The sequence below is a fragment of the Chenopodium quinoa genome, unplaced genomic scaffold (genome assembly GCF_001683475.1).
Source record: "Chenopodium quinoa cultivar QQ74 unplaced genomic scaffold, ASM168347v1, whole genome shotgun sequence".
Taxonomy (NCBI): domain Eukaryota; kingdom Viridiplantae; phylum Streptophyta; class Magnoliopsida; order Caryophyllales; family Amaranthaceae; genus Chenopodium; species Chenopodium quinoa.
This window is the reverse complement of record NW_018745684.1, coordinates 6,946,112-6,961,601: the sequence shown is the minus strand read 5'-3', so window position 1 is coordinate 6,961,601 and position 15,490 is coordinate 6,946,112. Positions and strand designations below refer to the sequence as shown.

The window sequence follows — 15,490 nt, the reverse complement described above, 5'->3', positions numbered from 1 at the left end:
AGGGCTAATAACCCTAATCACAAGATCATTAGTCGGAGCTCAGACTTTCATCATTCTTCTTTTGAAGGCTTCAACATTATATGGACGAGTTGTGCATAATCGCCCAATTAATAGCAGGTCAATGTTTTCGTTCGAATTTTCGCATTCTATGTCTCCTAAATCAATCAACCCTCCTTCATCGTCATCAAGTCGAAGGGTCGAGCATTTCTGTATCAGGTCGCCGGCCATCACCGGAGCCAAGGCAGTCGTCATGGAGAAAAGTCGCTCGCGGCGGAGAGACGACTTTCTTTCGACGGAGTTTTTTATTTATTTATTTTTTTTAACAAAAGATAAATACTTTTTTTTTTTTTTTGAAAGGAATAAAAGATAAATACTAGTTTAACTAAATGGATAAACTTCAAAGAGAAAATACAAGTTTATTTTCAAGGTAAACAAAAAAAAAAGTGTTTATCTATTGGTATTTAAACGATTTTTTTTGGTTTATCATCAAGATTAACTAATTAATTGGGGCTCCCTCAACCCCAAAAATTACAATATTAAGAGAACGGAGGAATATGGAAGAGTATCTTAAATTGTTACGGTCCACCACCACCGAAGGTCTGAAGCACGTAGACCACTGTTGACTTGTGTAGTGGACGATTATTCATATAATCTAGAACATCTTTATTAATTCTAACAACTTGTCAACTTCCTTCACACACAATTCCTTCAATTCAATCATCTTCTTAATCCGAATCTACACATTAATTCCAAGGTATCGCAACCCCAGTTCAATGATCTTTATATGTTTGATTTTTTTGAGTGTTTCATGATCATTATCTCTTATTTAGGAGTTTTGTTTTCTGGGTGTGTTCTAAGTTTGTGGTATACTGCAATTCATTTAATTTTTCATTGCTTATTTAATTTTTGTATTATCAGTCGCGATTATTTCATTATTAAGATTACTGGGTACTTGTTAATGGTTTTTGTTACTTGAATTTTGATTCTGTTGTGGTTACTATTTGATTCATTTGTTTCTTTTTGATGGTAATTGTAAGAGTACTGAATTGAATTAGATTATTGTTTCTAGTTTATGATAGTAATAAAACCTTGCTTAAGCTATGTTATGAGGCGAAAATTTTGCAAATTTTGGGGGAAATCTTGAAATTCAAGTGATTGAGATCATCCATAGAATGAGGGACAAAGATGAAGAGGGGATATGAAAAACGAGGAAGAGGATTATGGTATTAGATGAGATATGGAAAGTTCACGGCAGAAGGAGACGATTCAGGGTAGACGAGAGAGAGGAGAGTTGCTAGGGGAGGAGACATTAGGGGATAGGGGTGGATGAACTTAGAATAGAGGTTGAAGGGCTTTACCAGTAAAGGGGGGCTGATGGTGTTCAATCTGTTTATGAGGAGACTTTTTTGATTTTATGTAGGCTGTTTAGATGAATAATATTCTGGCAAAACGCGGTATAGTGTAATTTCCAGGAGATATTATATTATTCTTCTATTTATTGATTCTAACTCAGAAGTAGTGCTTCTAAGTAGTAACACTAAGACATGCAGTGTCATCATCCATAAAATTGTTATATTATATCTTGCAAGTTGGAACTTGATCACAGATACTATAAGCTTTCATACACTTAACAATGCATTTATATATGACCTTTGTCATTACTGACTAAATTGAAGGTGGCAGCATATGAACTCATTGCTGACAGAAATGTATACTAACTTAAATATTTGAGAGCCTTTTAGGTAACGAGCATTGTGATTAATTGATTGCCAGTCTAATCTCTATGATTTTTTCAGTTTGTTCACAGCCGATATGGGTGAAAATGCTGCAAATGGATTTGAATCACCTCGGCCGCGGTCTAACCTCTTGAGGGATCAAGTCCAGTTAGTGAAGAGAAAGGACTCCGATCGCTATGAGATTGTCCCAATTGACGCCCATTTAAAATTTGAGAAGGGATTTTTTGTTGTGATCCGTGCTTGTCAGTTGTTAGCCCAGAATAATGAAGGAATAATATTAGTTGGAGTTGCTGGTCCTTCAGGTGCAGGGAAGACTGTGTTTACTGAAAAGATGCTCAACTTTATGCCTAGTATTGCTGTTATATCAATGGACAACTATAATGACTCCAGCCGAATCATTGATGGGAATTTTGATGGTCTGGCCTCAAATCTATCCTCTCTTGATCTGATTTTTGAGCACTCCATGTTGGCTAATAAAATAATTTTCATGTGTATTGTTTTATTCTACTCGAGAGCATGGATTTATTAAAACCATACACACAATGCATATTGCTAATACGTTTAGAGTATTAAACTTGGCTTCTTTTGGAGATTTTCACTGCTTTTGAAATGCTATACTTTCATGCCATGCTTATATATGAGCGTTGAGCATTTTATGGGGAACAAAATGAAATTGTAGGGAACAAAAAGTTTCAGTATGACTCTTGCATATATCATCCGTTTTTTGATGTCTTGTCACAAATTTCAAACCTATAAATCCTATGCATGATTATGTTGGACCTTGGTGCACAAATAGGTCTTGTGGACTTGCATGCTTATTATCAAGATGAAACAATTGAGTTATGAGAGGACCTTTGTGTGTGTGTGTGTGTGTGGGCGTGCGTGCGTGCATGCGTGTGCGTGTGGGCGGGCGTGTGGGTGCGTGCGTCTTTCCTTCAACCCTCCCTTTTTCAGAAGTTGAGGGGGGTGGGTGGGAGAGTATTTTTTTTTTGCTACACTTGTTTCCCTGGCTGTGGGTATTTTGATAAAAAATTTCATTTTAGTAAAACTTGATATTTCTCACTTATACATATGAAATCTGGTGCTAACAATATATCTATCCTGAACCAGATCCACGGTTGACAGATTACGACACACTGCTTCAAAATATACAAGATCTGAGAGCAGGTCAGCCTATTGAGGTCCCAATATATGATTTCAAGTCTAGCTCTCGCACGGGCTACAGGTTGGCATCTTGTTGTTTTCTTCTCTGCTAACATTTCTACTATATAGCCAACTTCCATTTGATTAGATTGAAAGTTGAAAGATGAGGAAGCCTGTCACATATATTTCCCATAGCTGCTGTACTCTACAACAGATATGCATGGTCCTTCTTTGTGTTAACATAAAAGCTCTGCAGCTAAGAAAATGTTCAAATATTGCATACACAGAGTTAATAAAAATAGTAACCATATGTCATGTGCAATTGTTGGGCCAGCTGAGACATATCAGTTTCTTGGCTCACTGAACTGAAATTTTGCAAGGAGCTATTCTGCATCAAACTTTGATAAATCTGTATTGTGTCAATTATGACCTTTTTGGGAGACACAACAATACGCTTCTGCTTTAGGGCATTCCACAGTATTCTCTGCAAACTGCATGAAAAGTCTTGGGAGGTTTAGATGTATGAAACATTTTGTGTAAATATATTTATGGAACATAAATATTTGTACATATGCTTAAATTTCTTCAAAAGACTGATGGAAAAGAATTTTTCTTAAAATTGTAGAAGATAGGAAAGGACACAAAGTTGATCCTTGATGTAGCCTGGCACCAAAAGAGCTATTCGATATCCTGACTTTGCATTCTCTCTAGCCTGGGAATACCTCAATAAAATCTAAGTGCTCCATCACAAGCCTTTTCAGAATAGAGATGGATGTGTAGTTTGATTCTGTAGCACTATGTAAGGTGCTGAGATAGATGTGTCCCCTCATTCTTATCTCAATCATCCATTCCCATGTTTCTATGGTTTGTGAGAGTGAGTTGTGTGCTACCTCTATAATTGTAACTTAGGAGATCACCTTTATCCTGTGGATCAATATGCCAAGCATCTATGATACTGGTGGCATCTTTGCAAACTTAAGAATATCACTGAGAAAGCTGTAGGCATTTTTTCTGTAAGCACTTTGTCACACATCTAGAGGAATTTTCAAAGTTCTGTTGCTGTTCCAGTTTTAATTTTTGCAAAGCTTGTTTGACATCTTCCTTCATCTTATCTTATACCAATAAAAACTTGAAACCTAACAAAGTGAAGAACTGCATGATTCAAATTTTGGCTTCATTCCTCCTCTTACTTTGGCTTATTATTTCTGGGATGTGTATAGTGAAAACTGTCAAATTATAATTCTTGGCAACTTGCACTGAATTTGATTTGTCATGATATATAAATTACTTTTCCTTCTAGGTCTCTTTGCTTAACATTTGGTTATTTTGCAGAACAGTTGAGGTACCCAGCTCTCGTATAGTAATCATCGAGGGTATTTATGCATTAAGTGAGAAGTTGAGGCCTTTCCTGGATCTTCGTGTGTCTATTACTGGCGGAGTACATTTTGACTTAGTGAAACGTGTTTTACGGGACATTCAGCGTGCTGGGCAGGATCCTGAAGAAATAATTCATCAGATCTCTGAAACAGTTTGTTATTGTTCCTTTTGTTTGATATTAAAGTTTTTGTGTAATACTACATGTTTGTTTTGAAACATTTTTATGTACTGTGAAAGTTGATCGTGGTTCACTATGGCAGGTGTATCCTATGTATAAGGCGTTTATTGAGCCTGATCTTCGAACAGCTCATATAAAGATTGTCAACAAATTTAATCCTTTTACTGGCTTTCAGAACCCCACATATATTTTGAAGGTTGACTGCTCGTTGTTCGCTTCTGTTTTGGTCCAGTTACCATGTTGATTATTTTCAGATACATAACACTGATGTTTCATCTTATCTTTAGTACTGAGAGATTTCTCTTGTTGTAGTCAACAAAGATTGTGAAGGATGAGCAAATCAAATCAGTGATGTCAGAGGAACACAAGGAAACTAAGGAGGAAACGTATGATATTTACCTTCTACCACCTGGTGAAGATCCTGAAGCTTGCCAGTCATACCTGAGAATGAGGAACAGGGATGGAAAATACAATCTTATGTTTGAGGTTTTGGGCCTTCTTTTAATCACTTTCTTGTCCCTTGACTGCTGTTAAATTCATTTCAGATGCATTTTCTCTGTATGTCTCCTGAGAGTCCTGACTGTGCTGTGAGTTTAAGCCTTACTATGATAAATCTAACAAAAAATCATAGTAAGTAAAATTGGGCACGTGTGTGTGTGTGGTTATGTGCATGCGTGTGTGTGTGTTTGGTTAGTCTTTAATACTCTTAACCCAAAACCAGTTATCCCGGTTGAGTTGATCTATGCATTCTAAGGTCCAGTTCTGGAATTTTCTGCAGTGATGAAGCTAGTTGCCATAACTTGTAATTTCTATAACAACACAAAGAACCAAAAGTGACCTTTTCCTGGGCCACTTGAGAATTAAATGCGCACCAGAAACACTGGCTGTGTGTGTCTTTGTGTGTGTGTGTGTGTTTTGTTAATCTTTACTACTCTTAACCCAAAACCAGTTATCCCAGTCAAGTTGATCTATGCATTCTAAGGCCCATGTTCTGGAATTTTCTGCTGTGATGAAGCTAGTTTCCATAACTTGTAATTTCTATAACAACACAAAGAAGTAAAGAACCAAAAGTGACCTTTTCCTGGGCCACTTTAGAATTAAATGTGCACCATAAACAATGGCTAGGAGTAGATTCTTAGAAGCAATTAGGATATGATTTGCACAACCTTACATGTGAATATAATTAATGATGATAATAATTACTGGTAGATAACTATGACTATACCTATTTATATCTGTTATGGGAATTTTTGGAGTGTAGGAGGTTTGCATGTGAAGATGAGCCTCTTCTTCAAGTAGTTCTACTTGCTGATTTCAGGAATGGGTTACGGACACTCCCTTCATAATATCGCCAAGAATCAGTTTTGAAGTCAGTGTCCGTCTTCTTGGTGGTTTGATGGCTTTGGGTTACACTATTGCAGCTATCCTGAAAAGAAGAAGCCATGTTTTCTCTGATGATAAGGTTATTGTGAAAATTGATTGGCTAGAACAGCTAAACCGCAAGTACATCCAGGTATTACCATTTTAGCTATCCTTTCATTTGCTACGATTTTAATGCTTATGTATAAGGATATGATATTTAAATCATCCCATTGCTGCATAATAAAGGATTGAGCATGATCATACAAAAATACCTTTAGAATAACGGTGTAATTATGCGTATCGACTATCAAGAGAGATCCAATTACAATGTCTTAGTCCCTTCATCACATACTATCTATTGCCGTCCAACGTTATAAGTTAGAATACCCTAATCAGTTAAATTTTTCTCTCTACTTTAAATAAAACTTGCCCTGTTTTGGTGCCATCTCCTTCTGTTAACTTAAATATAGGATGTCTTGTCCAAAAAAAAAAAAAAAAAAAAAAAAAACCCTTAAATATAGGATGGAGGGAGTGATAATATTTTTGGGAGACATCTCATATTAATATGTGAACTTGTATATAAACTTTCTTGCTAGCTATATCCTCTTTTGCTTCCATTTTTCTGTTGTGTACTTTCAGTTATTAATGGATGACTGGCCTGCTAATCAATTTCATAATTAGAAGTCAAAAACTTTTGATACTACAATGTGATGTTATCTTTAGTTACTTGACCCGAGTGGTAAAATGTCATGAGACAAAGTTCCATGCACATGTGCCTTTAGTTGATTTGGGTGCTTCTAGTTGTGTTTTCAGAACTTTATTTTTTTTGAAGGTTCAAGGAAAAGATCGTTCATATATTAAGATTGTAGCAGAGCAGCTGGGTTTGGATGGTTCATATGTCTCACGTACTTACATTGAACAAATCCAGCTGGAGAAACTTGTAAATGATGTCATGGTATTACTTCTTATAACTGAAGTTTTATTGCTTGAACTTGTATTTCTCTACTTAACACAACCAATCATCTACAGGCTTTGCCAGATGATTTGAAGACAAGGCTCAGCATAGACGATGAAGTAGCTTCCAGTCCTAAAGAGGCACTTTCTCGAGCTTCTGCAGACTGGAAGGTCAAATATCTGAACGAATCTAATAGTCCATCCCATCACAAGTCAAGGTTCTATCACATCTGTCTTTTCATTTTCTTTGTTTTTATTTGTTTTTGGGGCTTATGGGAAACATCTCTTGTTATAATTTGACAGGAATGTTTCACGTTCATTTTCAACACACCGAGAGAAGCATTTGTCCAAAATGACAAGGCTCAATGTGGCTGAAAGAAGTTTTAATGGACATGTCCCCCAGTCACCCGCTGGCGTTGCAAACCAAGTTCGTACAACCTGCTTCTAATAACTTTAATGCACTATATATCATATAGTAATGTCTTTGACTAGTTGTTTGAATTACAGATATATGATGGAGGAATGAAAAAGAAAGCTTACACATTTGTTTGCTTATTTTTTTACTTTACCTTTAGGCTTGTGCTTTAATGAACTTATCATCATTGAGAGTAATCATTAATATCATAAGAACTGTCTGATCGTGTGTTTTCTATGCTTTTACAATTGCTAAAGACTTAAGTTATTAATTAATTCATGAACTTATGGATTGTTTCCAATCAGGGAGCTGTGACTCATCTCTCAGAGCAGATATCCACGCTGAATGAGAGAATGGATGAGCTAAAATCTAGTATTGAAGCACTGAACTCAAATTTTTCCCTTGGGAAGGTATCTGCTAGTCAACAAAACTTGGCTCTACAGTCTGAAGCCTGTAATGGTTCTACACCTCAACTTCTTATGGCTGGTGGATTAAGCAATGGTCCAATGACTGGTGGACCATTACCTCATTCCTCATCTTCTTCCCAATTGGCCAAGGATTCTCAAGTTATTGAAGAGGTATTGTGTTTGATTTTTTAATCCTCTTATAATCTCAGTTTTTTGGTTGAAGTTAACTTGCACTCCTGTTATAAGTCCCTCCGTCTGCTAAAGAGTCACATTGCTAATCCACTTGTAATTAAGGTTTAATGTGGTTTGACCATATACTTTACATTGTTCAAGCCACCAGAATTTAAGAAATTATCCTTTTTAGAGCTTGCTCAAATCTGAAGGCACAGATGTTTATTATTGGTGAATTTCTTCAATGAAGTATCCTGGCAGCCTCTGCACTATGAAATGTTATTTCTGGAAATATTATTGTGAGTTAATAACTCCTATTTATTACTAAGTCACCTACATTCTTCAATTGCTTCTGGATAGGTGCCAATAGTCCTTGCACAACACGTTTGATGTCTTGCTATCTTTGTCAAAAGCAACCCATTCTAAGGCAGGGGATTTTGCAAAGAGCTCAAGAGACGAGGGAGGATATAATTTGGAAAAAAATAGCATAATTAATTATCATTTCAGAAAAGTGACATTTGTAGTGTTAGTAACTATTATATGTTGGGCGAAGGGGTTATAAGATTGTAATTAGAGTAATTGATGTGGATCAAGAGGGAAATTCTTTTGAAGAGCCAATCATATTGGTTTTAAGGCCAATAGGGTTTGAGCTTGGAGTAAAGAATCAAGAATGGTTAACATGCGCAGCCATTGAAGAAGAAGTCAAGGTCCAGTTGGGTTCCGACGACGGCAGCGGCGGCGACGCGCCGATCTGGGTGCCACGCGCCGGCTCCCTAGCTCCGGCCTGAGTCCAGCTACACGGCGGTGGGGCGCGTGTCGATGATGGCAGCGCGTGAGGTGGTGGTTCGGCGGCAGTACGAAAAGAAAGATTTTCCTAACTTAGTTTTTTCTAGAGTTTTTGCTTGCAAGTTTTTACCTTTCACTTGAAAGGGTTTTTCTTGGTTTAAGCAATTAGGAATCTTCTTAATTTCTGTTATTTTAGTTTAAAATAATTTCTAAGTCAATTAGGAATTGTTTTAAGAAGTTTTAGTTTAATTAGAACTAGTCTTATTACTAGTTTCCTAGTTCCATTAGAATTGGTTTTCCTATTCTATCTAGGATACTTGGGGATCAAGGCTAGGGTTTTTTTTCCTAGTTCGAATAGACTTAGGAATAGTTAGTTTAGTCTATAAATAAGGGATTTTTCGTGGCTTTGTATACACAACCAAAACCAGAAAATTCAATACAAGTTTATTGTTTGTTTTGCTTAATTGCTTACAAATTCTTTTGCTAGTTTTCAATTCAAGGAGTTGTTTTGATAATTAGAACGTTCAATTCTTAGTTCTAGGAGTAGTCTAAGTTTTGTTCATCAAAGTACTTAGTTCCAGGAGTGGTCTAGGTAATTTGAGAGGCGTTGAATTCGTTCCAGGAGTGGTCGTTTTCAAAGTCATATCCGGTTCGTTATTCTTAAGTTGTTCGATTTTCTTAGGAAATTCGAAGGGCTTGTGTTACTTGTGTGATTTTAGATTCTTTATTAAGTTAAGGGGTTTAAATCCACATCAAATTGGTATCAGAGCTTGTGTGATACCACATCAAATTGGTATCAGATTTCAGGGGTTTTGATCGTTCAACAATTCGTTCATCAAATCGCACTTGTTCTCGGATAACCAGTTTTTCTGTCAACTTCAGAAGGCTCGTTCTCCTTCGTTACAAGGTCTTTTCAGGTGATTCTTTTTTTGATTTTGGGTGAAATTTTGTCTAATTTCTGCCTGTGAAATTTCGGAATTTTTCGAGTTCGTTTGCTATTAAACTGGACTGTTTTCCGCAACTGTGTCAGTTTTGGTCCGATTTAATACTTACTGCTCGTTGTGTGCGATTTTGTTCCAAGTTGTGTTGCGATTTTTGTGGGATATACCTGTGTGGATAAGGGTTCTTTTATTTCTGTTTTTTTCACATAATTATGGAGGAAGGGATCCGAAAATCTATGGATGAATTTGCAAAGTTACTTCAAGGTCATAAAAAGAAGAAAAAACATGAAGATGATAACGTAGATTTTGGCTTTGGTAACAAACATATGCTTATGGAGCGACTGAATTTACATGAAGAAATTATTTTTCAAGGTCAACAAGATAGTTTGTTTCATACTCGATGCAAAGTTGTTGATAGAACTTGTAGGGTGATCATTGATAGTGGTTCGTGTACCAATGTAGCGTCTACAGAGATGGTTACTAAACTCCAACTTCCTACAAGAGATCATGAAAAACCATATAAGTTGGGTTGGCTAGATAATTCTATGGGTTTTCATGTAGAACAACAAGCTTTGGTGAATTTCTCCATTGGCAATTACAAGGAAGAATTATGGTGCGATGTGATTCCTATGAGTGCTTGTCACGTTCTTTTAGGAAGACCATGGCAATTTGATCGACATGTTAAACATGATGGTGTGGCCAACACATATTCGGTCAAGGTGGGAAACAAGAGGTTCAAACTTATTCCTTTAACTATTATTCCATGCCGCGTTAAAGTTAAAGAGATGGAGGAAGATTGTCAAAAGGATAAGGAAGAGGAACATGTAGGTGCTAAAGAGCTCGAAGAAAAGGTGAGTGAAACAATTGATGTTCCAATTGTGTGTGACGTTGTTCAAGATCAGATTATTCATAATGATCTACCAATGGTGGTGTCGGAAAAGGTTTTTGATACTATTGAGGAGCCATTCGTGAATCAAGATAATAATTTAATGGTTTCTTTAGAAGTGGTGGATTCATTAGGCATGCATAAAGAGAAGAAATTGTTAGTCATACATGAGAAAAATATCATGAAGCCTAAAGTGTTCTTATGGTCAACTTCGAAGACCAAGGACCAAATTGAGAATTGGTTGTTTCTAAAATATTGCCTTGCTCGTGGTGATGTTGTTACATTGCTTAAAATTGCTAGCGTTGAGGTAATAGTTCTTTTGGCTTGTATTCGTCGAATTTGGATGGTTTCATGGAATTGTTCTCCTTACATGGATGATGCGAATTTGAGGACAAATTCTTTTGAAGAGGGGGAGAATGATGTGGATCAAGAGGGAAATTCTTTTGAAGAGCCAATCATATTGGTTTTAAGGCCAATAGGGTTTGAGCTTGGAGTAAAGAATCAAGAATGGTTAACATGCGCAGCCATTGAAGAAGAAGTCAAGGTCCAGTTGGGTTCCGACGACGGCAGCGGCGGCGACGCGCCGATCTGGGTGCCACGCGCCGGCTCCCTAGCTCCGGCCTGAGTCCAGCTACACGGCGGTGGGGCGCGTGTCGATGATGGCAGCGCGTGAGGTGGTGGTTCGGCGGCAGTACGAAAAGAAAGATTTTCCTAACTTAGTTTTTTCTAGAGTTTTTGCTTGCAAGTTTTTACCTTTCACTTGAAAGGGTTTTTCTTGGTTTAAGCAATTAGGAATCTTCTTAATTTCTGTTATTTTAGTTTAAAATAATTTCTAAGTCAATTAGGAATTGTTTTAAGAAGTTTTAGTTTAATTAGAACTAGTCTTATTACTAGTTTCCTAGTTCCATTAGAATTGGTTTTCCTATTCTATCTAGGATACTTGGGGATCAAGGCTAGGGTTTTTTTTCCTAGTTCGAATAGACTTAGGAATAGTTAGTTTAGTCTATAAATAAGGGATTTTTCGTGGCTTTGTATACACAACCAAAACCAGAAAATTCAATACAAGTTTATTGTTTGTTTTGCTTAATTGCTTACAAATTCTTTTGCTAGTTTTCAATTCAAGGAGTTGTTTTGATAATTAGAACGTTCAATTCTTAGTTCTAGGAGTAGTCTAAGTTTTGTTCATCAAAGTACTTAGTTCCAGGAGTGGTCTAGGTAATTTGAGAGGCGTTGAATTCGTTCCAGGAGTGGTCGTTTTCAAAGTCATATCCGGTTCGTTATTCTTAAGTTGTTCGATTTTCTTAGGAAATTCGAAGGGCTTGTGTTACTTGTGTGATTTTAGATTCTTTATTAAGTTAAGGGGTTTAAATCCACATCAAATTGGTATCAGAGCTTGTGTGATACCACATCAAATTGGTATCAGATTTCAGGGGTTTTGATCGTTCAACAATTCGTTCATCAAATCGCACTTGTTCTCGGATAACCAGTTTTTCTGTCAACTTCAGAAGGCTCGTTCTCCTTCGTTACAAGGTCTTTTCAGGTGATTCTTTTTTTGATTTTGGGTGAAATTTTGTCTAATTTCTGCCTGTGAAATTTCGGAATTTTTCGAGTTCGTTTGCTATTAAACTGGACTGTTTTCCGCAACTGTGTCAGTTTTGGTCCGATTTAATACTTACTGCTCGTTGTGTGCGATTTTGTTCCAAGTTGTGTTGCGATTTTTGTGGGATATACCTGTGTGGATAAGGGTTCTTTTATTTCTGTTTTTTTCACATAATTATGGAGGAAGGGATCCGAAAATCTATGGATGAATTTGCAAAGTTACTTCAAGGTCATAAAAAGAAGAAAAAACATGAAGATGATAACGTAGATTTTGGCTTTGGTAACAAACATATGCTTATGGAGCGACTGAATTTACATGAAGAAATTATTTTTCAAGGTCAACAAGATAGTTTGTTTCATACTCGATGCAAAGTTGTTGATAGAACTTGTAGGGTGATCATTGATAGTGGTTCGTGTACCAATGTAGCGTCTACAGAGATGGTTACTAAACTCCAACTTCCTACAAGAGATCATGAAAAACCATATAAGTTGGGTTGGCTAGATAATTCTATGGGTTTTCATGTAGAACAACAAGCTTTGGTGAATTTCTCCATTGGCAATTACAAGGAAGAATTATGGTGCGATGTGATTCCTATGAGTGCTTGTCACGTTCTTTTAGGAAGACCATGGCAATTTGATCGACATGTTAAACATGATGGTGTGGCCAACACATATTCGGTCAAGGTGGGAAACAAGAGGTTCAAACTTATTCCTTTAACTATTATTCCATGCCGCGTTAAAGTTAAAGAGATGGAGGAAGATTGTCAAAAGGATAAGGAAGAGGAACATGTAGGTGCTAAAGAGCTCGAAGAAAAGGTGAGTGAAACAATTGATGTTCCAATTGTGTGTGACGTTGTTCAAGATCAGATTATTCATAATGATCTACCAATGGTGGTGTCGGAAAAGGTTTTTGATACTATTGAGGAGCCATTCGTGAATCAAGATAATAATTTAATGGTTTCTTTAGAAGTGGTGGATTCATTAGGCATGCATAAAGAGAAGAAATTGTTAGTCATACATGAGAAAAATATCATGAAGCCTAAAGTGTTCTTATGGTCAACTTCGAAGACCAAGGACCAAATTGAGAATTGGTTGTTTCTAAAATATTGCCTTGCTCGTGGTGATGTTGTTACATTGCTTAAAATTGCTAGCGTTGAGGTAATAGTTCTTTTGGCTTGTATTCGTCGAATTTGGATGGTTTCATGGAATTGTTCTCCTTACATGGATGATGCGAATTTGAGGACAAATTCTTTTGAAGAGGGGGAGAATGATGTGGATCAAGAGGGAAATTCTTTTGAAGAGCCAATCATATTGGTTTTAAGGCCAATAGGGTTTGAGCTTGGAGTAAAGAATCAAGAATGGTTAACATGCGCAGCCATTGAAGAAGAAGTCAAGGTCCAGTTGGGTTCCGACGACGGCAGCGGCGGCGACGCGCCGATCTGGGTGCCACGCGCCGGCTCCCTAGCTCCGGCCTGAGTCCAGCTACACGGCGGTGGGGCGCGTGTCGATGATGGCAGCGCGTGAGGTGGTGGTTCGGCGGCAGTACGAAAAGAAAGATTTTCCTAACTTAGTTTTTTCTAGAGTTTTTGCTTGCAAGTTTTTACCTTTCACTTGAAAGGGTTTTTCTTGGTTTAAGCAATTAGGAATCTTCTTAATTTCTGTTATTTTAGTTTAAAATAATTTCTAAGTCAATTAGGAATTGTTTTAAGAAGTTTTAGTTTAATTAGAACTAGTCTTATTACTAGTTTCCTAGTTCCATTAGAATTGGTTTTCCTATTCTATCTAGGATACTTGGGGATCAAGGCTAGGGTTTTTTTTCCTAGTTCGAATAGACTTAGGAATAGTTAGTTTAGTCTATAAATAAGGGATTTTTCGTGGCTTTGTATACACAACCAAAACCAGAAAATTCAATACAAGTTTATTGTTTGTTTTGCTTAATTGCTTACAAATTCTTTTGCTAGTTTTCAATTCAAGGAGTTGTTTTGATAATTAGAACGTTCAATTCTTAGTTCTAGGAGTAGTCTAAGTTTTGTTCATCAAAGTACTTAGTTCCAGGAGTGGTCTAGGTAATTTGAGAGGCGTTGAATTCGTTCCAGGAGTGGTCGTTTTCAAAGTCATATCCGGTTCGTTATTCTTAAGTTGTTCGATTTTCTTAGGAAATTCGAAGGGCTTGTGTTACTTGTGTGATTTTAGATTCTTTATTAAGTTAAGGGGTTTAAATCCACATCAGTAATTGAGTGGAGAGAAAGTGCCAGGTTTTCTGGTTCTCATGCCTCAGCTATATATATATCTTTAGAGCATGTCATGAGAACACATTGAACATATTAGATTTTTCTTAACTTCAGAACCGATGCAAAATTTTTGGGTAGAAATAAACCATTATCACTAATAACATTGTGGGATAGTGGACAATTTGGACAATCAGTTTTTGACTGACTGAAAATAGAATACCAGATTTTCACATTGTAATGGAGTTTAGTAATGGCTTCCATTGTGATTCACCTGGAAATATCTACATCATATTATGACTTGGTAGTTTAATTTGTCTCCAGTCCTCTGCCATAAGATGTACCCAGAATCTTATATCTGTCAATTTTGCAATTGGCAATTTTTAATGCTTCGTCTACCCTAAAAATAGAAGTTGGGGGGGAATAAACAATTAGTTTCTTTTCCCACTGTAGTTTTGCTAGCAAAAATCACTTCACCTGATGGAATATGCAAAGAATTGCACTGTGTGCCGTGTGTGGTGCTATAGTTTTGCCATTAATGCAATCTTCTTTTTTAATGCTTTCTTTTTAACAGGTGATGCTTGTTTCAAGAGGGCAACGCCAAATTATGCATCAGTTAGATACACTGAGCAGCCTTCTTCACGAGTATTTTGGAGAGAAATCCCACCATGACAGAACAGGCAGCGCATTTGATTCTGTATCAATTGCCATCCCTGTTGTCGTGGCTGTAGCTCTTGGAAGTTTAGGAGTTCTTTTGTTTAAAAGCCTTCCCTCTCTAAAGTAGTTTCCTTTGTTCTCCTATCGTGCAATTTCAAATTTATTAGCTCAAAAAACGGCTGGATAAAGCTACTGATATATGATGAAACTACTGTTTAGTTTCTGAGAGTTTGGTCTGTAATTACACAAATATAACTTTTGTACAGGTATAGAGGATCCTGCTGTGATGCCTGTAACGCCCACAGTTTATGTAAATAGAATCAATTACTTGCAATAATTATAAACACAAAGCATGAGGATCATGGTGGTTATGTAACTTATTATGCGAAGTCAATTGTATATTTTACACCCAGGACTACCATGCTCACTGGCTCCAACCCCCCATTTCAAAAAACATAACAAGATAACAGTCATTATGTTCTGGCGATCTGAACTATATTGCTCCGCTTCAGATTTTCTTCAGCTTATATATATATGCGATGTGTAATGAGATTTTAGGAAATGTTGTTTTCCATTATTTGATATCATGTATTCCTGTGACTACGCTCACAATCTTCCCATGTTTTCGGTAGTCTTGTATTGATCCTAGG

The 15,490-nt window shown here is 36.8% G+C and overlaps 1 protein-coding gene across 2 annotated transcripts; it reads left to right on the top strand.

Annotated features, from left to right (window-relative positions):
- The first annotated feature begins 514 nt into the window (after positions 1 to 514).
- LOC110718277 (uridine-cytidine kinase C-like) lies at positions 515 to 15,255 on the top strand. Of its 2 annotated transcripts, none has more exons than XM_021897116.1 (12): positions 515 to 754; positions 1,797 to 2,152; positions 2,847 to 2,961; positions 4,212 to 4,407; positions 4,517 to 4,630; positions 4,747 to 4,920; positions 5,753 to 5,947; positions 6,629 to 6,751; positions 6,826 to 6,968; positions 7,054 to 7,177; positions 7,471 to 7,743; positions 8,104 to 8,372. In XM_021897116.1, exons 2-12 carry the CDS (start codon positions 1,813 to 1,815, stop codon positions 8,131 to 8,133), a joined length of 1,827 nt encoding a protein of 608 aa, XP_021752808.1. In that variant the 5' UTR covers positions 515 to 754; positions 1,797 to 1,812; the 3' UTR covers positions 8,134 to 8,372. The 2 variants fall into 2 exon arrangements, with proteins under 2 accessions (XP_021752808.1, XP_021752807.1); XM_021897115.1 differs by lacking the exon at positions 8,104 to 8,372 and adding an exon at positions 14,758 to 15,255 and having other exon boundaries at positions 516 to 754.
- Positions 15,256 to 15,490: the final 235 nt, after the last annotated feature.